Genomic DNA, 24,322 nt, shown 5'->3' on the forward strand with positions numbered 1-24,322 from the left:
GGCATTACCAGTTTCCCCTTTCCACTTTAAATACTCCCAAACTGTCAATCAATAGCCCACGTCCGATTCCTCCCTCCTTGGAACTTTTTAAGTTCCCCTTTTTAAGCAACCCTTCGAGCTGCAGTGTGTGCGAGGAAGACAGCAGGGCAGGCCCCTCCCCTTCCTGCCCCCCCCTCTCCCACTCCCCTCACCCACCCGGTCCTGGAAGGGGATCCCCCCTCGGCTAAACGTCCGTGAAACAAGCCCCCCGCTTCCGCTGGAGCTTTCGCAAAACCACTTTGAACTCCTCATTCAGGTTTCCTCCAGGGAACATTCCAGAAGAAGCCGTTTTTGGGCACGCGGTGTCACACATGTCGTGTTTCAGCCCTCTCCTGTTTCCCAGACAAAGCATATTATAGACCGACTGAGAGGGATATGTTTATGATTTGGCTCGGGCGAGCTTCCAGCTAGCGTTTGAGCTCGGTCCAAATGCTCTTTGACTGACCCAGACTAATCTAACGCACTGGCTGCCAACACCTAACTGTACTATCTCGACTCAGCCCTACGCACACAATACAGATTGTTTATTTATAGAAGGTGTGAGAGCATTGTGTTCGCATCAACACAACACGTTGAGCGTTCCGGACACACGCTGTCCCATTACATCGCCATGTTTTCCTGGCCTCACTCCCTGAAACGAATGTCTCATCCTGTCCAAAACCAGGCTTTCACTGGGGAAATCTGATAACACCTTTCCCAATCCCAGTCAGGGTTGTGCGAGGGAGTACGTATGCGGGGTCTTGACGCACACCCACGCTCCAGAACGAATCGAGGTCTTGACAGAAGCAGAGAAAAGCGTCCATTGACGGGGGGGGGGGGGGGGGGGGGGGGGGGGGGAGTGCTTGACTTCCAACCTTTTCCTCTCACAGAGTTGTTCCTCGGCTGAAACCCCACAGCTGAAGAGGAGGAGAGGAATAAGGGGACTGGGGGAGGAGGAGGTGGAGGGCAGGCATCTGTGCGGGGCCTAGGCCAAGAGCGTCTATTGTTTGCCGACGAGGGGAAGTCAACATGAACCTGCCAATCAGGGGGCCTCTTATTGGTCCTTGAGTTGCCCAATCAAAGGCCTTTGTTTCCGGGGGAGTTCATGGTTGATTATGTGGGGGGAGACGGCAGACTGTGCGCGCCACAGTGAGCTCTTTGTGCAGGTCGAGGAGGACACTCTTTAACAGTCTATCCCAGCGTGCCCTGCACACACACACACAAACACACACGCAGGCAGGCGACACGGACGAGCGTTCCGCTAATGAGCTCCTCCACTTGTCTAACTGCGCGGGAATCCCAGCTGATACGAGATAGGAGACTCGCATGCAAATCTCCCCCCCCCCCCCCCCCCCCCCCCCCCCCCACACATGGCACAAGAAAGCATGGTGGTGGTTCGGCGTGGCTTCATGGTGACTCTGGGGTCCAGGCTACAGAGAGCTGCTGCAGAGCCGAGTTTGAAAAGACGAAAAAAGTTCACAGTTCAGAGAGTCAGAGAGCGCCTGAAAGAGGCCTTTTTCCCCTCGATAGGCTTGGATGCTGCCAGTCGGCTCTGGGCTTTTTAGTTTTCCATTCTCCGTGTCAGTGGAAGGGGCCAGTTGGGGTCCCTGAGAGAGTTGCGCTCTCTGAGAGGGGGGGGGTGGGGGGTGGGGGTGGGCGGCGTCGCGGCTACAGCCGACAACAGTGGCAGAGCACTCATCCCTCCGCCTGACTTTCCGTGTCTGAGGAACGTCGAAGTCGCTGATTTGGAGGGTCAAGCTGGACCTTCACGCCATTTCTGACATCCTCTCCCCCTCAGGTCCATGACCCCCCGAGGACGTCGCAGCCTTTGGATCGTGCGGCCTTTTGAGATGGCGGGGTTTCAAATATAGAATGTCCCAATTTTTTTACATGGAGAGGTGACACGGGGGGGGGGGGGGGGGGGAGGAAGGAATGTTCCCACGGCTGGGTGGCTTTCTGAGCGTTATCGCAGAGAGAGAGAGAGAGAGAGAGAGAGAGAGAGAGAGAGAGAGAGAGAGAGAGCGAGAGAGAGAGAGAGAGAGAGAGAGGAGCGAGAGACTCCTTGACAGAAGGATGAAATAAGCGCGTAAAGCTGGATTTGGGGGAATCTTCATGGTGGTGACTGGCGCTACTAAGCACTTCAACCGGAAAACGAGCCACTGATATAAATAGACTCCAGCGGTTTGTCAGTGAAGTGTGTGTGTGTGTGTGTGTGCGAGGGCAGCGAAGGAGAGTTATCTGTTAAGGTTGGAGGATGAGGGAGGAGGGGGGAGGGGGGAGGGTCAGGGGATAGAGGATCAATTTACAGCAGGGAAAACAGCAAAGACAACCATTTGAAGCGTGACATATCCGACTCGGCAGCCCCCGCAATTCCCCTCCTCTCGTCCAGAGAAGGGTGTGTGTGTGTGTGTGTGTGAGAGTGTGTGTGTGTGTTTTGCCCTGTAAATAACTAGTCCTCACGTCCGCCAGAACAGTATTGCTCCTTTGACACTGACAATTGCTTGCATACGGAAAGGGGAAAGATTGGAAACACGGAACCCGTCACAGGAAGGGGAAAACGGTGGCTCCCAGAACATTGTTGGTGTGATCCCCCCGCAGTAAGAAGTGCACACGGCACTAGCTCAGCACTCGTCCTCCGTGAAGTCGTCATCACATTCAATCCAACTTAAACAGAGACACTGAATTTGGCTGACTGACACAGATGAATGAAGGCAAACCAGCCAGTCAGAGGAGATGCTCGGCAGTGAACCTGTGTGTGTGTGTTTGTGTGTGTGTGTGTGTGTTTGTTGCCCCAGGACAGAGGTGATGGTGTGTGTGTGTAGCCCCAGGGCAGAGGTGAAGGTGTGTGTAGCCCCAGGGCAGAGGTGATGGTGTGTGAGTGTGTGTGTGTGTAGCCGGGCTGCTACTCACCAGGCTGTCCACCCCCCCCAGGGTGTGGTTGGCGTTGTACATGGAGTAGGTCAACTGGTACACGCCGTCGTTGGTCTCGCTGTTGCCATAGAAACCCACTCCCACCGCGGCGCTGTGAAGAGAGAGGATGGGGGGGGAGATGATGCTGCAGGTTAGCGCTGGATATCCGGAGCACGACACGCCTAAAGCTGAAGATCCGTGAATAAAGTCGAACTTCCTGTCACGTTCTGTGACACTCGCCATCGTACGGCGTCATCGCTTCCTCCTTCATGTGGCGTGCGCCCCGTGGAGTTTACACGGCGCTGACAACACCAGCTGACAACAGTGAGGGGGCCCTCCATACCGTGCTTGGTCAACCTGCTTCCCTTACGAACACACTGGAGACGCAGGTTCACTGAAGAGCACATGATGACATCACGGATGAATCTAGAACATGAGAGAACACACGCACACTTCAAATATTCATGGAGGCCCGTGTGGTTGGGTGGCTGTTCTGTTCCCTGGTCAGTTCTCATCGGAACATCCCTCGTAGGAACATAAAAACCCTGCACTTTCACTGTCAAATATGCACGCACTTCACACACGCACACACACACACACCAGGCTAACACACCCACTGTGTCTTAGCTCTTGCGCTGTGCTGAGATGTACGCTCCAAGGGTCACCCCAGTCGGCTGAGAGTCCGTTTCTTGGTACGCGAGTGTGACCGGTTGTGAAGGAGCGTGCCAGACTTCCTCTCGCTCTCACTCACACACACACAAGCCCGCTGGAAACCCCCTCGTTCAACACTGCACGCATACCAACATCGCTGCAACCCTCCACCCACCTCAACACGCCACCCCTCGGGACTGTTTACATCTCCATTGCAATCATTTAGCAGATGCTTCGATCCGAAGCGACGTACACACATTGTATACAGAAGTGAAGCCCCCCCCCCAACGTCATCCCAGGTGTGTTTACGCTGAAGCCAGATGAGGAGCGGAGGAGAAGAGAGAGAGAGATTTCCAGGAGGCTTAGGAGGGGAGGTTAGCGTCTGTTCTGCCCTCTCCCTCTCCCTCCTTCCCTCCCTCCCTCCGTCTCTCCCCAGGTCTTCCTCCAGCAGGAAGTATCTGCAAATCCCTGTAAGCAGATGTTTCCTCCGCATACGTCGTTATTTGAAGCGACGCAAAACGTGACTGTCCGGTGTGGCAGTGTGTGTGTGTGTGTGTTAAAGGAGGCTTGGCTACATGGGGTACCGGAACAGGAGAACCATCATCATAATTAGAACAATGAGCCTCATCAGAGAGCTAGAACCCTGCAGGGAAACCACCCACACAGCACGTCCACTATGTCTGTGGTGGAGGGAGAGACAGAGAGAGAGACAGAGTGAGTGAGAGAGAGAGAGAGAGAGAGAGAGAGAGAGAGAGAGAGAGAGAGAGAGAGAGAGAGGAGAGAGAAAGACAGAGAGAGAGAGAGAGAGAGAGGGACAGAGAAAGGAAAGTGAAAGGAGTTCTTTGAATGGAACGGAGCACCCTAATTAATTGAAATAGTTGGGAGGGTGAAGGAGAGGCAAGAGTATACATGGTTTCCATTCGATTGGACGAGGTTGTGCATTGCCTTTGGGGGGGTGGGGGGGGGCTTTGCCTACAGAATGAGGAGAAAAAACGGCCTAAAAACGAATCAAAGCGTGGTGCCTAGCTACTCCTTTCATCGCCCCTGTGTTGAAACAACGTCTCTGATGCTGGAATGCAGACCGAGTCCTCGTAGGAAGTAGCGCTTACCGGATAACAGCAGCTGGGAGACACTCAGGGTGCTTTTGAAGAGCTCCGAAATGGGTTTTCTAAACTATGATACTAATTAACAACGAGGCTGAGGCAGAGGAGAGAGAGGACGAGGGAGAGAGACAGAGAGAGAGGCAGGGAGAGGGACGGAGAGAGAGATGTTATAGAACTCCAACACAATTAGAGGCAGACACGCGTTAAAGAAGGGTTTGGGTTGCACCGAGCATGTGCAGAACGTGCTCGCCGACTGTCAAGTCAATAAAGCTCAAATGGGCAAGAGAGGAAGAGACGACAACGAAAGAGGTGGGAAACAGAGAGAGAGAGAGAGAGAGAGAGAGAAGGGGTGAGTCTAAGAAAGAATGGGGGAAGCCCCCTCAGGGCCAAACTGTGGCCCACTGTTGAGGTAGTGGTGACGCAGTAAGAGAGCCCAGAGATGGAAGTCACGCCCCGGGAGGTCCAGAGCGGAATGGAGAGACGCAGACTTGCTTTCAATGTGCACATCTGCGCAAATACATCCCCCGGGCTCTGAAACATTCTGCATACTTAGTCTTCTGACCACTGCCTTCCACTGAACTCCCATCTGTGATACACGTCTCCATATCAGGCTTCCAAAAGTCTAAAAATCACTTCCAAGCATAATAGGTGTCATTCGGTATTACCCCCAAATGGGATGTCGGAGCGGTATGTCGTATGATGCAGAAAATAGCTCAGCGAATACAGTGACTGATCACCATCAAAAAGGTGAGTCAACGTGTCTCACGAGAGAGGGGTGTGTCGGCTTTGGCCTGCTCAGTGACAACACAGCTGCACTGGGATGTCACTGGTGTTTGCGGAGGTGGGGAAGCACGTGTGTGTGTGTGTTTGGAGGGGGAGGCTGATGGGGGGGGGGGTCACAGTGTTAGAGCATCTACTGTGGTATTATGTCCTCAGAGCTATGAGGCCACTGTCAAACAGAATGAGAGGGTGTGTGTGTGACACGGTGAGGCCGGCCGACAAATACAGAGAGACATGACGTGAGAGATGGAGAGAGAGAGACAGAGATAACAAGAGAGAGAGAGAGAGAGAGAGAGAGAGAGAGAGAGAGAGAGAGAGAGAGAGAGAGAGATAAGGAGAGGGAGGGAGGGGCGAATGAGCCAAAGAAGAGCGCAACAAAAAATTGAGAGGGAGAGATGAACCGAGAGAGAGAGAGTCAGAGAGGGAGAGAAAGAGAGAGAGAGAGAGAGAGAGAGGGACAGAGAAAGGAAAGAGAGAGAGAGAGCGCTACGGCTATCAAGACTACCCTCATAAGCTCCTTAAATCTCCTCCAGTCCGAACTGGGCAGCCTAATTGGATTACTACCCACCATTTCAAAAGGCCCCGTCTATTTGAAATCTGCGCACTTTTATCATCTCATATGTCACCCGGGCATTTGAGGAGACAGCTATGCGGGCTCCAGACTCCAGGGTCTGTCTTAATAACGTCAGGAGAGAGTTTGGAGAGGGGTGGAGTGTGGGGCCAGGGCCGCAGACAAACCCCCCCAGACAGGAGACAGCATCCCCACATCATCCCTCCATCACAACAACACCTGGCTCGATGGCAGATCTCATTTCATTTGGCCTCGCTCGGGGATTCGGCGAAGGAACGGCGAAGAGCGACAAAACATCCGACAAGCGCCCAAAACAATGTTGCGGAGGGGTCGGCGCGAGATGACAACATGTCCGCCTCGACCTCCTCGGCGACGAAAGACACGCATCGGACTGGCAGGTTGAACTGAGACTGGCCTCTTAGGGTGCCACTGAGCCTCTATCAAGGCAGAGGGAAAGACAGGCGGGCAAATTCATTGTTGCCTACTCGGGTGAACCTTTCGAAAAGAATTGGGGCTCCATGAATCGTTAGGGAGGCAGCAGTGAGGACTGGCGAGTCACTCTGTTTCAAGACGCATCTTTCCATGATTCAGCACAGCTCGAGACGTGCTTTGGCATGTCTGACGACGACTCTGCAAGTGTATGGGACAGGGGGTCTAGGATGAAATCCCAGAGCAGATAAGAAGCAAATGTGGAAGGAGTGGGGATTTCCCACGTGCTTATGACAATCACCAGCAGTAGATATGCTCTTTCCTCCTCATCTGTTCATAAATTCCGTGTTATTATTCATTCAAGTATCTGTGTTCCCCCCCTGTAACTTGTATTGTGTTGTGACGATAGTCAAGGGTCTATGATGTGCAGTACTAGACCTGGACCAGGCACTTTAAGCCTCCAGCCACACCGGGTCCAGGTGCGTCCAATCGACCCAATCAACGTAGGAAAAGGGAGGGCTGTCACAACGCCTGATCGGATAACGATCCAAACTCGCTGGCTGTGTGTTGTCAAATGTTTCCCTTTCTACTATAAACACCGTCCTCTGAACTTCATGCCTCAGAGAGACTTTGCTAGTGCCGCTGTGACTCTGAACAGGTCATGTTTATGCGGAGGTGTTTCTTCAACTCTCTCTGGAACCCGCTGGCTGTCTAAGCCGTATAAACCCAGGATCTGAACTGGCAGGCTCGCAGTTGTAGCGGAGACGCTCACAACTTTCTTCCAATGCGCCCAAACATTTTTAAGGGTTTGAAAGAGTACATCCGGGTTTTACCAATTTTGGGCTGTTTCAGCTGCGACCTGAAGAGTGTAACAGAGGTCCGGCTTTCCTTAACAGTGGTCACGGCGATGCACTTAACCCTACAATGAGCCTTGTCTGTACAACAGAAGGTCTCGGGGTGGGGGGTGGGGGGCTGGGTAACTCAATCACGAGGAGAAGGAGGCCAAAAAGATGAGTGTCACGAGACGGAAGAAGGGCTCTTTATACCCCAGTCCTCCGACAGATTCAATCAGCCTCACATCTGGTGAGGGAGAGAGAGGGTAGGGTGGGGAGGGAAGGGGCGGGGCGGGGTTGGGGGTAGCACGGCCCCCGGGAGAAAAGCTGCATCCGCACCCGCCGCCGTCACACCATTGGGTCGCCCTCGGGTGCCGCTTCTGAAACGGTGCTGATTGAGGTGCGTTCTGTCCTTGATTCGAGAATAGGCGCATCAAAGTGGAGGGAGGTATGGAGGGACAGACAGAGAGACAGAGAGAGACGCTGAGAGACAGAGAGATAGAGGGACAGAGAGCTAGAGAGACATAGAGGGACAGAGAGATAGACAGACAGAGAGAGACAGAACTGCACAGAAGGGCAGAGGGAGCTAAGGCGCAAGCAGGGGGGGGGGGGGGGGCGCGCGGGGGGGGGGGGCGTCTCCGTCCCGTTGACGAGCTCTCTCACCAGCTGATGAGGCCGGCCGCCACGGCGGACCAGGTGACGCAGCAGGAGGCCGGCCTCTTGCTCTCCTCCTCCTCTTCCTCCCTGCGGCAGCAGCACAGGCAGCTCAGGTACACGGCCAGGCAGAGCAGGTTGAGACCCAGACCAGCGGCAGCCACACAGCCCAGGAAGATGAGAGACTGCAGGGAGAGAGAGGGAGGGAGAGGGAGAGAGAGAGGGGGAGAGGGAGGGAGAGAGTGAGTGAGTGTGAAGACATCGTATTTGATTGCATCTAAAACCTGATGAAGGGCACATACATAGATATCGCGTTACGTGGCTGGGTATGGTGGCGTGTACATGGAATCACTTCCTGGCCATTTCAACTGGCCGTGACCACTTGAGTGTCTCGTCTCTCAATAGTGCCTTTATTCCTTACCAGACTGAGGAGGAGAGAGGAGGGGTGAGGGAGAAGGGGTTAGGGTTAAGTAAGGGAGGGAGTAAGGATAGAGAGAGGAGAGCAAGATTTGAAGGACAGAAACAGGGGAGAGGAGAGGTGACCTCTCTCTTTCATCAGCTCCAGCTGGGGAACAGGTGCTTCCCTTAACCCCCTCTCTCGGTCCTCCTCCGCCCCTCCCTCTCTCACTCCACCCCTCCTCCTCTCACTCCACCCCTCCTTCTCTCTATCTCACTGTCAAAGATGGAAGTGCCAAGACAGAAAAAACAGTCTCACAGACTGAGCAACGACACACAGGATCTTTCAACACACAGGATGGAGTCGTGCAAGACTCCCCCTCTCCTCCGTCCTCCCCCTCCCCTCCCTTGTGCCGTCTCTCCCGCAGCCATCTGGCTCTAATTTGGGATGTCATCTGTCCTGTAAGACCGCAGGGGGGAATCTAAGCAGGGCAAAACGCAGAGCCTCAGCGCGATAAATCGCCCCAGAAAACGTCCAGGTAAGGCGCTAACGCCACGCGGCGTCGCCCTGACAGACGTCAAGATGCTTTGCTTCGACCGCCACCAAAGGAGCAAGGAATCATGAGCAGGAGACCCCCGGAGCAGTCCGTCACAACGACGCCGCCGTCCGCTTCCCTTGTTCGTATTATCGCGTGCGGTGTGGGCTATTAAACCGGGGCTAGTTATCTTAATTCCTCACGCGTTTTTGCACTGTTACGACTCTCACCCCCCCTCCTCCCCTCCCCTCTGCCCTGACCCCCACTTCACACCATCCCTCCACGGCACACTATCCATCTGTTGGGGAGCAACGGCTCATGTCCTATTTCACGGCTACATGCCTCCCCTGTGGAGGAGCAAAAGAGGACCCCGGCTGCTGAAATCAATATCCTGATAAACACCCGGAGGAGGAAAGCAGGCCCCGGGTCAAAGCAGGCCCACGATGATGACCTCACCAAACCCCAAACCCCTTCGTTAGGGAGAGAGCCTTCAGCCCAGAGACGACGGGGATGTCAATTGGTGTGTGTGTGTGTGTGGGGGGGGGGGGGGTGGGAGCTAGGACGTGAGGGAGCAGGAGGGCTCTACAGTGTAATTGAGGTTAACATGTGAACCAAGATGGGGGGGGGGGGGGCGGGCAGCTGAATGGGACAGGCCAAGGAGGGTGGGGGGACGGGTGGGATACATTGCCCAGATGGGGGGGGGGCTAATCATCCTCTGCTCTGAACACACACCTCCCTTCTCCTGCCATGGCAACCGGCAAAGTTTGCATCGGAGGACGACTGAAAGAGGGAATTATCCCAGCCCAACAGCATGTGAGCATGTGACAGGGCAGCCCGAATGACTATGCTGCAGTCTTGTGACTGCTCCAGCACTGGGGACAGAGAGGTAGAAGGGAAGGAGTTGGAGGACCGAGAATAGAGAGGGGGGGGGGGGGGGGGGGGGAGGGTGGACGGAGAGTAAATGCATGAGACAGAGCTGGGAGCCATGAAATGAATAAACTAATATTACCAAGAGTTGGTTCAGTGTCTGCTCTGAGAGCACTCAGGGCTTGAAGAACAGCAACTCCTCCTCCTCTCTCTGTCTCTCTCTCTCTGTTTCTCTCTCTTCATATTTCTCTCACTCTCCTTCCCTCTACCATCTCTCTCATGTACCAGTGTGTGTGCGAAAGTAATGGCCATGAATTATGGAGCACCTGTATTCAGGGTGAAGTCGTCGTACCAGGGGACGCGCCCGCCCGCGCGCCCACACCCTCACCAACCACGACTCGACATCTCAGCGCCACGAGGACGCCGTCGTTCATCGCTCGTTTCGAGCGCTCGACCGCCCTCTATGAGCACGCGGTCTGCCCGGCGACGAAACCTACGCTCATTGACACGTCGTCGAGACGTGTCGCAAACAGCTGGTTTTTCCGTCAGCGGATGACCTTTCCCTTGCCGCCGCCGCACATCGAGCTGCGTGGATCTTTTTGAGTCGGCTTTGCATTTCAGCTGAAGGAGGCAGCCTTTCACAGCGCTGGCCCACTTTCCCTTGCTGAGCAGTCGACACCCTCCTACCTTCAGTCCCCCAGCCTCTCTCTCTCTCTCTCTCTCTCTCTCTCTCTCTCTCTCTCTCTCTCTCTCTCTCTCTCTCTCTCTCTCTCTCTCTCTCTCTCTCTCTCTCTCTCTCTCTCTCTCTCTCTCTCTCTCTCTGTCCTGCTTGGCTCGTCTCTGGCTACCTCTCTCTCTCTGTCCTGCTTGGCTCGTCTCTGGCTATCTCTCTCTTTCTTTGTTGGGAGGGGGGGATGGGGTGAGCAGGATGCCAAATTGGAGGAAGAGAAGGAGGATGAGAGGAGGATGGGAAGGCGCAGCTCAGCAGAAATGAAGTCCCGAGAGCAAGAGAGAGAGAGAGAGAGAGAGAGAGAGAGAGAGAGAGAATGCGTAGTGATGAGTAGTGAAAAAACACAGGGGTGGGGACGAGTTAGAGAGGAATGGATAGGGGAAGGAAAGGCCAAGTGTGTGTGTGTGTGTGTGTGTGTGTGGTGTGTGACTGTGTGACTGATGAGGGGGATGCAAGAGAAGGGTGTGTTGGGAACGTGAACAGAGCTACCATCATGTGCGTGATGGTCGAAAGACAAAGCCATAGAGTCCGTTCTTGGCCGACTCTCTCTCTTCCCAAGAACAGGGTAGACAGAGTGCCATGTTTAACTCCAGGAACAAGCTGGAATCTCTGCTGAGCACAGCAGACATTCCAACAAAGGAGTTTCGGTTGCTTCGACGTGCGCTACACTTCTGTTGACGCTGACAACAACAACAGATATTACTAAAACATGACGGTGGGGGTCGAACCTTTTGAAAGGTTATGAAGGCAACACACAGGAGTGTTTGGCTGCAGTGATGAAGAGCAGAGACCCGACTATCAGCGGTCTCTAAGCTGAGTGAGTAGACTTTTCAGAGGAGCGTGGCTAATGCCTTGGCTAGCCCTCTCTGAGGAAGGCCTTTCAGCTGTCTGTCACACACCTTCATCAATAGTCAAACAGCAGAAGAACAAACACACACACACACACACTCACCTCTAGTACACCCACACACACATCCCCCGCTACACACACACATACACACCAACTTACCACACTGGCCTCAAGGGAGCTTTGGGACAAAGGGAGCATATAGCCTGAAGATGGAACCTTCCAGAAGGCCCTGAGGGAGTCATTCCCAAATCCCCCGCTCCCTGAGCAGCCCTTCCAGCTAATGGCAAACGCACACTGGAAGGTGAAAACACACACGTGACAGTGCCATAGGCAATCACCCTCCACCTCCGACAACCAGAAAGTCAAGCCGAGTCTCCGCCATATTTTAGTGCCATACAAATCTATCCCCTAAACAACACGGTCCAATTTGACGTCGCTAGCTCGTGGAAGACTGTCCTCGTTTCAAAAACTGTACGGGCACTATAGTTATATGTTCAGTGCCATCACTAATGCAACGCAACGCAAAAGAAGCCCATGTACATTAGCTCTGTAGCTAGAAATCATGCAAGCGTAAGCATGGAGAGGAGCTAGCTTGCCGGCTAAGTGTGGACTAAGCACTTCTGGAGTCCAGTCCCCCGCGTCTCAGGCAGTGGTGGGCTGGGGATGGTGGGGGTGTTGGGCTGGGGATAGTTTTTGTGGTGGTGGTGTTGGGCTGGAGCAGGTGGTGGTAGTGGGCTCGAGCAGGTGGTGTTGGGATGGATGGGGCAGGTGGTGTTGGGATGGATGGGGCAGGTGGTGTTGGGATGGGGCAGGTGGTGGTAGTGGGCTCGAGCAGGTGGTGTTGGGATGGGGCAGGTGGTGTTGGGATGGGGCAGGTGGTGTTGGGATGGGGCAGGTGGTGTTGGGATGGATGGGGCAGGTGGTGTTGGGATGGGGCAGGTGGTGTTGGGATGGGGCAGGTGGTGTTGGGATGGGCCAGGTGGTGTTGGGATGGATGGGGCAGGTGGTGTTGGGATGGGGCAGGTGGTGTTGGGATGGGGCAGGTGGTGTTGGGATGGGGCAGGTGGTGTTGGGATGGATGGGGCAGGTGGTGTTGGGATGGGGCAGGTGGTGGTGGTCGTCTGGGGCAGGTGCTGTGCAGCTGGTCTCCAGGGTGCTTGCTGCTGGAGCAGAACAAGAGCTCTGGGACCGAGGTTAGACATCAGTGGTTCAGGGTGGCTGATGCACAACCTGGCTGAAAAGCAAACCATACAGATCCTGCTGGTGGACTGCTATGGTGTCTGTTTAAAACGGACACTGAGGAACTGTCCGGAGATCATTACAGCAACAGCATGAATATCTAACCCACAAAGGCGAGTAAAGACAGCTTTAAAAGTCGAAATCGCATCAGCAAGCAGCGACTCCCACCCCTTCTTAAATACCAATGGAGCGGTCCACCTCCATGTCTTCCTTTCAGTCTTAGCCTGTTCCACTCTGACGGCGGGGGATGCCCTGGGGCGTCGTTTCCAGCTGAGTGCACTCGGCTTGGCATGCCCACGCTCACAGCTGGGACACAATTAAGTCCCCGAAGAGCGGCCCCATGGGTAATGGATGAGGCCGGAGGAGGAAGGAGAGGGGGATTCTGGGGCCGACGCAACCGTGTTCTCTCCTCTGGCGCTGAAGTCCTCCTCTCACTCTCGCCTGGCCGGCGTTCATCTACACTTACCTCCGACAAGCAGGCCGTCTCAGAGTGTGTGTGTGTATGTGTATGTGTGTGTGTGCGAGAAAGACTGAGTGAGTGACTCGGAGAAAGAAAAAGACAACACGTCGCCTCGGTTGCCTGAAAGAGTTTACAGTACTATCGGAAACCCGGACAACCGTCACAAAACTCAGTTTGACCTCTCGTGGCCCGGGTAAAGGGTGTTTCAAGTGTATCATTTCCCATTTCCTGAACCCTCTTTCGGAACCGATAGCGTAACCCTGCATCCCCTCGGGGGTGGGGAGGGGGTCATGAGGGTGAGTCACACCCCCCCCCCCCCCCCCCCCACACACACACACAACAAAGGGTCCCATCCCCCACTTGTGTTCCACACCACGCTGAAGCAGGCCCAGAGGATCGTAGCGCCCGAGGGCCACTGGGCCGCATGAATACACTAGTCCTTCCACTTCCTGCTGGTGACTTGGTAAACAAACGCACTCGGGGCCCCCCCCCCGGGATGCCAAAGCCTCGATACATCGGAAACAACCCCATGAAAATGATGTGCCGTTCACTGACCGTGCCTCGTGAGTGGAAAGCGTGGCTCACAGCAGGCACGCTCATTTTGCGTGTCTTCCGATTTGGGAGACCTTTCGGGGCGCTCAGCAATAACGAGCCTGTGCTAAGGGGAGGTCAAATGTTTCCAAACGCAATTGAATCATAAGCCTGCTTGTGTAGACATCGAAATAACCTCGTTCTTGATCACACACACACACCATCGATACTACATGTTCCTGGAGTCGTGTGAACTGCCTCCTCCCCTCACATCAGCACAGAGCCGGCCTACGCAGGGGGCCTCCGAGAGAGAGAGAGAGAGAGAGAGAGAGAGAGAGAGAGAGAGAGAGAGAGAGAGAGAGAGAGAGAGAGAGAGAGAGAGAGAGAGAGAGAGAGAGAGAGAGAGAGAGAGAGAGAGAGAGAGACCAATCAGGTGATGCTCATCTCTGACTACAAGCAGCATGGAGACAGATTGGGGTTAATGACCTTCTGTTAGGCCTGGCCCCCTCACAGCAGTGTGCGTGCATGCGCGTCTTCTGATCTGCAGGCATAAGATGACGACTACATGGAAAAGACAACCAGCACTGGAGCTAAGTAGACTAGGGTGAATCACTGTTAGGAGAATGAGGTTATACACACACACACTGTTGAGTGTGCGTGTGGTGGGAGTGTGCGGAGGGAAGTAGGAAAGAGAAGGGAGAGAGAGAGAGTGAGAGAGTCCACATAACTACATAATGAGATTTATCTGCTTATTCGTGGAAGGCAATAAATACCGATCCCGTGAAGGTGCAGGGTTAACAGTAAACCACGCTTTCACACGTGTTACACCTGTTATCACGACCACAGGAGCTATTTCAGAGTTGAAGCTGTTCCAGACAAGGTTTGCAAGCTTTTCCAGAACAGTACCAGGAGCAGCTGCTGACAACGACACGCTGGGAAGACAAAAACATGGATCCCCACCAAACAAACAATGAAACTGGGATTTTTTCTGTCTCAGAATCTGTATTTAGTCAAACGAGCGAGATAACAACCACAACAAACACATAACTTAGCTGGAGAGATCTGAGTCTGACTAAGACCAGGAAGTCTTTAGTCTCTCTTGTTCCAGTTGGGGATGAAAGACCACACTTCTGAAGAGTCGTAGTCACACTTCTGAATTTGGCCTATCAAACTCAAACTCAGCAAACAGCTCTTTGAGACAAGCTTGACTCATTAGACACCTCTGCAGTAACGGCTATGCACAATCCTTCCAAAATATTCTGGATTTACATGTCCGGCTTCACGTCAGGTTTGTTCGTCGTGAAGAAAAAAGCCGACGATATGACTCGAATGTTATAGACGATTTCCTCATTGGCGACAGGAAATCCCCACATGACTCCTCCTCATAACTCTCGTGTCCAGGCATCCTCCTTCACATCACACTTCCTGTTTTTTGTATTGTTTTTTTAAAAGGCATGAGCAAGGGAGCGAAAGAGAGACATGAAGAAAGACAAGCTGACAAACGGTGAAGGTGGGGGTGGGAGACAGAGAGAAAGACAAGAGGATAGACGGAGGTCTGGAGGAGATTGTTTGGGGGCACCGAGGCGGAACATTGTTTCCAAGGAGCCTCTGTAGGCACAGCCACCGAAGCGTGAAGATTAGACGTGTGTGTGTGTGGTGGGGGGGTTAACTGGATGCTCTGTTTATTCGTCCCATATCACTCCATGTCACGCTAATAGTACAGGAGAGTGCTCTTCCGGGGTTTTCTATGGAAACGTGTCCGCGTGGTCCAACTGGGACGACTAGACGACAGTTGCAGACATCTTTTGTCCGCCGCTATTGATTCGGCTTTCCATCGGTTGCAGCCTCTCTGAACCCAGGGTGGAACACAGGAAACCTAGTCACCCGCAACCGCACAGGTGTGTGAGTGGACACTTTGAACCTGTGATTTATCCAATTAATCACGGACAAAAGCTCTAAACTAGTGCGTGTACGTTCTGGTAATGATGACTATTCTTGAGACGACCGGGGGCGTCGGAGATGTTCTGACATTCTGACAGGATGTGACATCAGAGGCACCACCGGACAGGAAGGAAGTCTCGGGTTGGGTCTCAGTGTGAGGCCATCTTTGACACCTCCGCTTCCACAGCTGTCCTCTGGTCTTGTGCTGTTTATCTCAACCCAGCATGACACAGGAGGACTGGGGAGGCTTCAGAACAGAGAGCTACACATTGGCTACACTACTTCGAACTAAATACCCAGATAAACATAACCATAAGCCACAAATAGTTGTTGAATTTAAATGTTAATTTACTGCATGTTTATTGCGAAAACTGTGCTGGGAGACAGCCTTGGCCAAACAGGACGGTGACTGGGTTTCTGTTTACCTCTGTGGTGAGGGTTTTGAACCCAGTAGAATCCATAATACAAACACACCAACTCTCATAAACAGCGATGGGTCACATAACAGGATGTGGATGAATCATATGGAGCGAAACCTTTTGACCTGTTCTGTTTTGGCAGCGGGCTCTACAGTTGACCCTTTTGCTAAAACACACAATTGTGATATGAAGAGAAATTAGGTCCCTGGCCTATTTTTGAAAGAGTCTTCTAGGTTTTTTCAGGGTTTTTGCCCTCCTTCCCCTTGCATCCCAGTACAGCCCATGCCTAGACAGAGAGAGAGAAAAACAGACAGAGAGAAAGAGAGACAGAGAGAGACGGAGAGAGAGAGACAGAGAGAGAGACAGAGAGACAGAGAGACAGAGAGAGAGAGCAGAACACATCTACAGCTTGCCGGGGCAAAAGTGACTAACACATGACTCGAGTATGACAAACACAGAGGCAAGTACACTGTAATCTAATGGCATGACTGAAGGCATAGCATACAGGTTTTCTGACAGCAATGAAACAGTCTCTTCACATATAACAGCAGACCACTCTTCTGTCGATTCTGCAATTCATTAATCTCAATTCTCCGGTCAGACAACCGAAGTGACTGGCATTCCATTTAATGACGCCCACAGCAGAGTCCAATAGTGAGAACAAGAGGCCAATAGGCTAGGCATGTTTGGGACTACAGCCAACCCCTGCTATAGCAAGCACACACACATACGCACACACACACTCAGATGAAGTTGGAGGGACAGAGCCACATTAAGATCACGACCCCAGCATTCCATTCCATTCTATGAGCCGAGACCAGAGGAGGAATTCCCAAACCCTGGCTAGGCTAAAATAGGTCAATTACAATGGACCTCTTCCACGCTGTCTAAGCCAGGCATGGGAACCCGCTCAATGGCCTCCAAACTGCCTCATTGCCCAGAGATCGATGGAAGCAATTTGGCTGAGAAAGAAAGAAAAAATAAGGAAGAAAGAAAGAAAGAAAAAATAAGGACAGGATAATACAGCATTCTTATAGTAACAGCAGAGCTAAACATTTTTCCCTTAATTGGAATTATTCAAAACAATTATTTATCAAGCAATTATTCCAGACAAAGAACTTCTCTGACGCATGACATTTACAGACGGGCCGTAACTTCTTCAGGCTGTACTGAGTGCTCTGAATCACCCTACTGTAGTCAGCCTCACTGTCATTCTATTGCAGCGGTCTTTAACCCTGCTCCTCAGGGCCCACTGTCCTGAAAGGATTTCGATGTTTCTCTGCTCCGACGCACCTAATTCAAACGAAAGGATGGTTCCCAGGCTACCCCAGTGCTTGATAACGACCATTCATTTGAATCGGGTGTGAGAGTCAAGGCGTGAGATTTGTCCTGTGTGTTTTACAAAGAAATCAAGCAGACAGGACGGTTGGCCTTACGGACCAGGGGTTGAAGACCACTGCTCTGTGGTACTGCCAAAAGGGACAATGTAGCTGCAACAGATTGGGGCTGGCAAGCCGGCGCACTGTCGCTTCACAACTGAGCTAAACAGTGTTTCTGACGACGGGGTATATTTAGACCTGTGATGGGTGGAGCTGTGCCATAGTAGCCGAGTTAAGTCCAGGATGCTTGAATCTGGAACATTCAGCACATTAGGGTTGATTAGACTTAGTTTAGGGGCCAGAATGGCTGGAGGCTAACCGAGGGTATGTATGAAGAGGATGAGCACCTCCGTGGAATGACCGTGGTCACCCACAGACCCGTCGCTCCTCTGACGTCTGGCCTGGTCACACAGTGGTGTGTGACGTGTACCTAGCATGGCAGACAGAGCTTTGCGGATGGAGGAGGGGGGGTGGAGGTGTGGATTGCTTGTGTCACGGCTCAGAAATGGCAGAGTGTTGAGGAGGTGGCGGTGAGAGGGGGCGAGGGGTGAGTGGTGGGGCAGGTTGCTGTGACCCAGGGGGTTGCTGGTGCCTGGGTGAGATTCTGCGGGTCTCCCACGGAACATCCTCATTCTCTCCTTCCACGCCCTCATCCTCTCCTCAGTCCTGACTCTCTGTCTATCTCTGTCTCGCTGTCTCGCTCTCTGTCCGCTTCCCTCTTTCATTCCTGCTGCTGTCAGATCTAATGGAAGCAGACAGCAACAGAAACCAGCACTCTGTCTCTCCTTTTTCTCTCTCTCTCTCCCCTCTCTCTCCCCTCTCTCTCTCTCTAGCGTAAAGGGCTGTGGTTTCCCAGTGTGGATAAAAACCGAGGACAGGTGATGGAGGGGTTGAGGGAGTGTGGGGGAGGGGGGTCCGAGGGAAGGGTTCTCCGACAGCCCAAAACAGAAAAGGCAGAAAGCCTCCTTATGTCCCCATTATCAGATATCTGTTGGGAGCACAGCACTCACGGCAACGCTTAAATATGTAACAGTTCTACTGAATAGCGAGATTCTAAGGTGTTCAAAGGCAGCACAGCGTATAGGAACACAACACAACAGTCAGTGACACCCTGCAAACAGCTTCAAAGCTGGAGGAAAAGCGACACATCATGTCACCTCCTCCAGAGACAGCTGGCATCCCTGTACACCCCTGCTTCCCTCTTCTCACATTCTCTTTATATACGTGAGAGAGAGAGAGAGAGAGAGAGAGAGAGAGAGAGAGAGAGAGAGAGAAGTTGGGAACAGCAACACATCACATTCCCATCTCAAGAAAAAAGAAAAAAAAGGAACAGCTAATTGAATCCAGGAGACTGGGAGGGTGTCTCCAGTTGTGTAGTAGTGACTGAAGAAGTGGACACATCTGCTGAAATTGCATTTGTAGGTGGTTAACAAGCCGGTAGGTCTGTGTGTGTACCCTTGTGTACACTACTGGGTGTCAGTTCTCCTATCTCACAGCGTAGGTCTGGACTGTATTCAGGACTGTCCTGGCAACACAGGGGTCAACAGGGGCAATACTGGACAGTTTTCCCACTCCACGTCCTGTCTTAAATCCCTCCCTTTTGATCACAATCACAGCTGATGACTCCAAACCCTGCAGACCCCAGCATGCTATAAACTGCTTTGGGTATTGTGTTTTGATAGGATTACAACACGTGTAGAACATACATTGTGACTGACATGTACAGTAATTTAATTGTTAATGTAGATCAAGGCCGGTATCAAGTTCATAGGAATTTTTCATTCAACAATAATGAGGGTGTGGTATGGTTCTGGTGCCGATTTGATCGAAACTTAACAAGAATACGTTCACCGACTAGAATACAGGCATTTGAACACTTCTATGTTTAACGCATACCCACATTCTTTTGATAAGCGTAAACAGAAAAGAGGCACAATTTGGTAGTTTTCTGTACATTAGCCTACATAACAATACAATCATAGAACACCTGAGACTTGTATGGGCTACAGTAGTGACCCGTGTTATATTAGACCCCTGTTCCAGAGTTACCCCTCCAGTAACCCCGGTCTGCTCACTCACCTGCTGGTAATTCTCATCTTCTGGGTTGAAGTTGTTGTCAACAGGCTGTAATCTTAGGTTGATGTGTGGGAAATTATGTAGCCAGTAAGTCCACCAAGGTGCGATGTACTCTACCCGTGCGGAAGACATCACTGTAAACTTCGCGTATCCAATATTGAGGTGCGTTTCTTTATGGTGAGTGGTCAGCCTCGGTCCGCCGTAGAAGTCCTATTCCCGTCTCATGCCAAACAAAGCATTGAAAAACACATGCTACTGTGTAAAAAAAGCTTGCACCTGAGACTGAAGATGTAGCGAGTTTGTCAAATTACAATGTTGGGCATCCCAATATTTGTAATAATTGGGATAAATAACAAGCCGATCCCATTTCCCGTCAATCTGTCTTCGCCTACAACCTATCCACCGCTGCTGTTTGGTCCAGTTGCTCACACTGAAACGCAAAATGTGTATCCACACAACGGCAGCTTCACGGGAACGCGCCTCCCATTGTGGGGCACGGGACTTCGCTGATACCGCACGGGAAGACGCTGGATATCCAACGGCAGTCAATAGCCTAAAATAAAGTAATTTATACTCGTTTCGTAGGCTACAAGAAGTTGCTTATTATTAAGTATTTAAAAAGCATTTACATTTCTTTAAGTTAGATGACTTTAGAAATAGCCAGTTTAGGAGTGGTGACGATCCAACACTGCCATCTAGTGTGAAAATAATATCAAGCCTTTTTTAGTCCGTTTACAATTACAGGTCCAAAATACCATGACATTTTCAATGATTAACTTAACTAACATTTTATTTGCATAATAAGGTTGGTGAAAATTTTAAAATGATTTAACAAGGATTCAGCAGATAACAAAATATCATGCCTACATAAGGTTTTGCAATTAGGTTTGAATAGTTTGACAACGATAAAGGGTTGACATTCAGGGCTGACAAATGTGTAGTCTGAAGATGGGCCTTCGACCCTGTTCAAGACCCAGTGTCCCCCATGATGGAGATTCCCCTGCTCCATCATACCAGACATGCGGTCTCATCCCAATAAGGTTCTGGGTTTATTCCTGTCCAGGGTCTGTTTGGTGCTCAGGTGGGATCCTGCTCAGGCCCTTCAATGCAGAGGTAGCATGCTCTTCCCATGCTCACATGGGTTTCCTCTGATGACCCCAATATAGACGCAGAACAGATCCCTCACTTGCCATGTCCCTGGCCAAGACATGGGTGAGGACTTGGGCTTTGCCCTCGGGTACGGTGATCACTGCTCCTGACTGGCCTTGGAAGGGCAGGATGGCAACATGCTGACACTTGGCTGACACCCTTGTGTTCCCACTCCCTGTGTTTGTGTCACTGCATGATTAACATTCCTTCTAAATCTGCTCAGTATCATTAATGCACAAACTTCCATGTACCAAAACTAGGCCATTCATTGTTCTGCAAAACTGAGCATTAGGAATGTGGGTTATATTACCAACATGGGATCTGCATTTACGGCTGATGATTCATTTGCCTGGTTGCAAGAGTTAAACCCCTTTAAGCAAAGAGTACAATACTATTGGATAGCCAGGGAGAATCACACCTGCAGCATAGATTCTCAACATACTGAACTACTTAGCTACTTTGTCATAAAACAGTAGGAAACATGGTGCTGTGTTAAATAGCATTTACTGTTTTGCACACACTGGGGCAACATAACAGGCAAGACAAAGATAACGAGTTTTCCAATTTTTATTACAATTTTCTGTACACAGCGATGGGCTTACTTCAGCTCCTTCACAGCCAGACCTTAAAGGGAGAAAAAATGAGAGTGGATTAAAAACCAAAAACACATACATCCTCCCATCAGCAGGCAAGTCATGACTACACAGCCCCTCAAACAGGTCTCCTCAGCTTCAGAGCCAACGTCACAGTGGAGCTGACTCCCGCTGTCACAGTGGCGCTGACTCCCGCTGTCATGTGACCATCTAGTCATGGTCAAAGTGTGTTAGTGGACCGGTGGAACTTCAATTTCGGAAGTTTTCGAAACGAAGCACTTGGTCCATCCTTGATCTAGCAAGTTTGAAATTTCATCGCTGGCACGGGACAGCCTGAGATGTTTGGACAACTTGCAAATGTGGTGACACTACATTTATTAGCATGTCCTATCCCACATACAATCTAAGTTTCCATTTTTAAACCCGGTTTATTACAGGGATGAGTGGCTGCCCTTAAATGGTCAGATATCAGGCACTTAGACTCCAGGCTGAAATGAATTTAAGTAATAATATGTAGGCTATTGACATCCCATGTGTCCAGAGTAGAAGGGCTTGTTAAAATGCCGTGCTAGTTGCTATCCACTGGTCCGGAAATCAGCCTGACATCAAACTTCCATGATGTAGAATGGCTCACTATGACAAGCAGGTCCCATTAATGGTGACATGGACATGGGTCCAAATCCTGTTCTCTTCCCACAGTCAAAAGCTCAATGGGATTTACTGTATTGGTCCAAGGGGACAACATTTTTTCATTGGAATCCCAATTGTCTCCATGGGGTTCTATCGGACAACATGTGGTGAGTTGGCCGTTTCCTGGTTCTCACTAACCTGGTGGCAGGGACTGTTTGAGCTTCTCTGCCTTCTCCTTGTCGGTGATGACCAGGGTGTACAGGTACCTGCTGCAGCGCACCTTGAATTTGACATTGTCCTTGTTCTTCTTGATCTTGACAGCTACAAGGGACAGACAATGTGGTGTTAAGTGCTTGATAGTGGACATTGAGTGTGTGTGAAGGGGGAGTTCAACTCTGGGACTTGACTGACATGCCACACCATCCAATAGAAAACCTGCATGTATGAAACTTACACTTGGCATCCTTCCTCCTGGCCGTCAGCAGGAAATCTTTGATTTCTTCAATTTTTCGCGGCTGCAATAAAATATAGCCAGTAAGAAAACCGTTCAGCCATTGCCATTGATTACGATGCATTAACTGATTCCGTTTACTATAAATGGGGTTGGAATTGTTAATGGACCGGTGGAACTGAAGATTCTGGAGTCGAAACTCAGCACTTAGTCCATTCTTGATCTAGCAAGCTTTAAAAGTCATCACTAGCACAGAACAGCTTGAGATGTTTGCATTACTTGCATCTAGCCTGACAAGCAAGGTACCAAACTAGCTTAGTAGCATTCATTGGTGACTAGGAGACTACCTACGTGACCAGCCGTATAGCGCATTTAATAGCAGCTACTACATTTAATAACACGCAAAATGGGACGTCATTTAAATTTGTAAACACAGGTTGTCCTTTGCAAAACATGCGCCAAGCCGGTACTGAATGCATGTGGGCTTGTGTTCATGCCACTAGCCTAGCCGCTAGCTAGCAAGGCCGGTGTTCACATTATGACTAGCTAGTTGCATGTAGGGTTAGTAAGTAAGAGTAGTAAGAGATCACATGATAGATGGCAACAATTGTAAGACACATTGTTGAGTCAAAATCAAGTTTTAACTAGCTGTTTATAGCGAATGTTGCAAAATAAGGACTTACCATCTTGCCTTGTCTGCGGACTGAAGGCTAGGAATGGCGGAAAAAGATGGAGACAGATTATGGAAGAGAACAGTCAAACAAAATGCGAAGGACTACAAATACCCATCAAAACCTATAGACAAGTCTTAACTAAACCATGTTTGCACGATTCGGGCAGTGTCACGGATAACTTTAAAGTGGATGGATTATGATTAGAAATTGTCATGTTGTTTATAAAGGAAATGTGCAACTCACACAGTCAGCAAGAGAGGGGATGAAAGGGGCGGAACTTCCGCTAGGGCGAAGCTTATATTTAAAGCACGGCGTCTCGTAGAGGACAAAATTAATTTCGGACACACTTTTGAAAATAATTTATGTGTGCAGTTGACGATGCTTTAATTAAAAAATGCATTAAATCAAGTAATATCAGATCAAAGATAATCTACTGGACAGGGCACATTACACTACCCTTCTAAAACGTGTTAAATGTTTAAGAATCAGAGGCCTGAGAGCATCAACCTGAGTTAGGTTATGCTCCCTTAAATAAAGTCAGCTAGATAAATTACAATTAACCAAACATTTTCAATTTGTTGTGTTCTTTGAATTCCAATTATAGCCCTGAATCATATTATCTTGACTCAATTCAGAGTGTCTGGCTCAAATTGTTAGCCTGGTCCTCGTACATTTCATTTGTACAGAGGGTCTGGGATGTCTCGATTGACAAACGTTAACTTCCTTGAAGGCGGGTCCTCTGTTGAAGTTTAAAACTATTGGATCCACCCAGAGCCACTCTGATTTGCCATAGCCAATCGCAAGCGTTCGCCTTAGCCAACTCCTTCACCACTACTGTAACGGAGCTAGCTGCCGTAGCTGGAAAATCAAACTTTTCCCGAACCCCGTGGGGAGGAGGGCCACAACATCATGGCCACCATCAAAACTCAGCAAGGAATGTTCTTGCTCCGGCTTTACCTATATTCGGCAGCGTTGCCACAACCACAGAATAGTTTCGCTCGCATCTTTCTCCGCCGCCATTACTGAACTACTCAAACAAGTGCACGACATTAACGTCATCGTTCTCAGCCACTCCCTCTGTTTGCTGATTGGACCTACAAAAAATGTGTTTCTGGAAACAGACTTCAGAACCGACATCCCAGACCTAGTACAGAAGCAAAATCCAAATTGAGCGGAAGTACGTAGGAGGGCAGAGCCAGGCTATCAAATTGTACCTGTAGCCTACATATTTTTTCTGATATTTTATCTTTAGTGAAAAGCATTTGTTGTGGGCTAATGCAGAATAATAACACATGTTATTATATGTTCAGCTGGATACCATGCTTGAGTAGTTATATGGCACCTTTGTGTGAAGACAATTATCTTTGTCGACCTCCGTAATAAAACTGTGGTCACATGATTCAAAGGTTACAGTAAAATAGTATTAGTAGTTCCAGTCAAAGAGACGTTTAA

At 50.7% G+C, this 24,322-nt stretch overlaps 2 protein-coding genes across 3 annotated transcripts in view; both read right to left on the reverse strand.

Annotated features, from left to right (window-relative positions):
* ttyh2 (tweety family member 2) overlaps positions 1-19,838 on the reverse strand; it is a 37,295-nt gene extending 17,457 nt beyond the window's left edge. Inside the window, exons 1-3 of one of the 2 annotated variants that reach the window (XM_047032356.1) lie at positions 19,377-19,838; positions 7,959-8,134; positions 2,929-3,040 (exon numbers count right to left, since the gene is read on the reverse strand). In XM_047032356.1, the coding sequence (XP_046888312.1) occupies positions 2,929-3,040; positions 7,959-8,134; positions 19,377-19,505 (417 nt within the window). In that variant the 5' untranslated portion in view covers positions 19,506-19,838. The remainder of the gene's footprint in view (positions 1-2,928; positions 3,041-7,958; positions 8,135-19,376) is intronic. The other variant, XM_047032355.1, reaches the window with a different exon arrangement.
* Positions 19,839-21,073: 1,235 nt separating this feature from the next.
* rpl38 (ribosomal protein L38) lies at positions 21,074-23,188 on the reverse strand. The gene is made up of 5 exons (XM_047032314.1): positions 23,114-23,188; positions 22,880-22,906; positions 22,200-22,260; positions 21,944-22,066; positions 21,074-21,146 (listed from the first exon to the last, which is right to left on the reverse strand). The coding sequence occupies exons 2-5, from the start codon at positions 22,880-22,882 to the stop codon at positions 21,121-21,123; spliced, it is 213 nt and encodes a 70-aa protein (XP_046888270.1). The 5' UTR covers positions 22,883-22,906; positions 23,114-23,188; the 3' UTR covers positions 21,074-21,120.
* Between the last annotated feature and the right edge of the window lie 1,134 nt (positions 23,189-24,322).

This window comes from Hypomesus transpacificus, chromosome 13, assembly GCF_021917145.1.
Source record: "Hypomesus transpacificus isolate Combined female chromosome 13, fHypTra1, whole genome shotgun sequence".
NCBI lineage: Eukaryota > Metazoa > Chordata > Actinopteri > Osmeriformes > Osmeridae > Hypomesus > Hypomesus transpacificus.

Bases quoted from the DNA above. Each gene is read 5' to 3' on its own strand.
- rpl38 (XM_047032314.1), bottom strand. The intron at 22,067-22,199 runs GTAAGTTTCATA...TGTCCCTTGTAG, and splicing joins CAGGAGGAAGGATGCCAAGT to CTGTCAAGATCAAGAAGAAC. The intron at 21,147-21,943 runs GTTAGTGAGAAC...TCTCCCTTTAAG, and splicing joins CAAACAGTCCCTGCCACCAG to GTCTGGCTGTGAAGGAGCTG.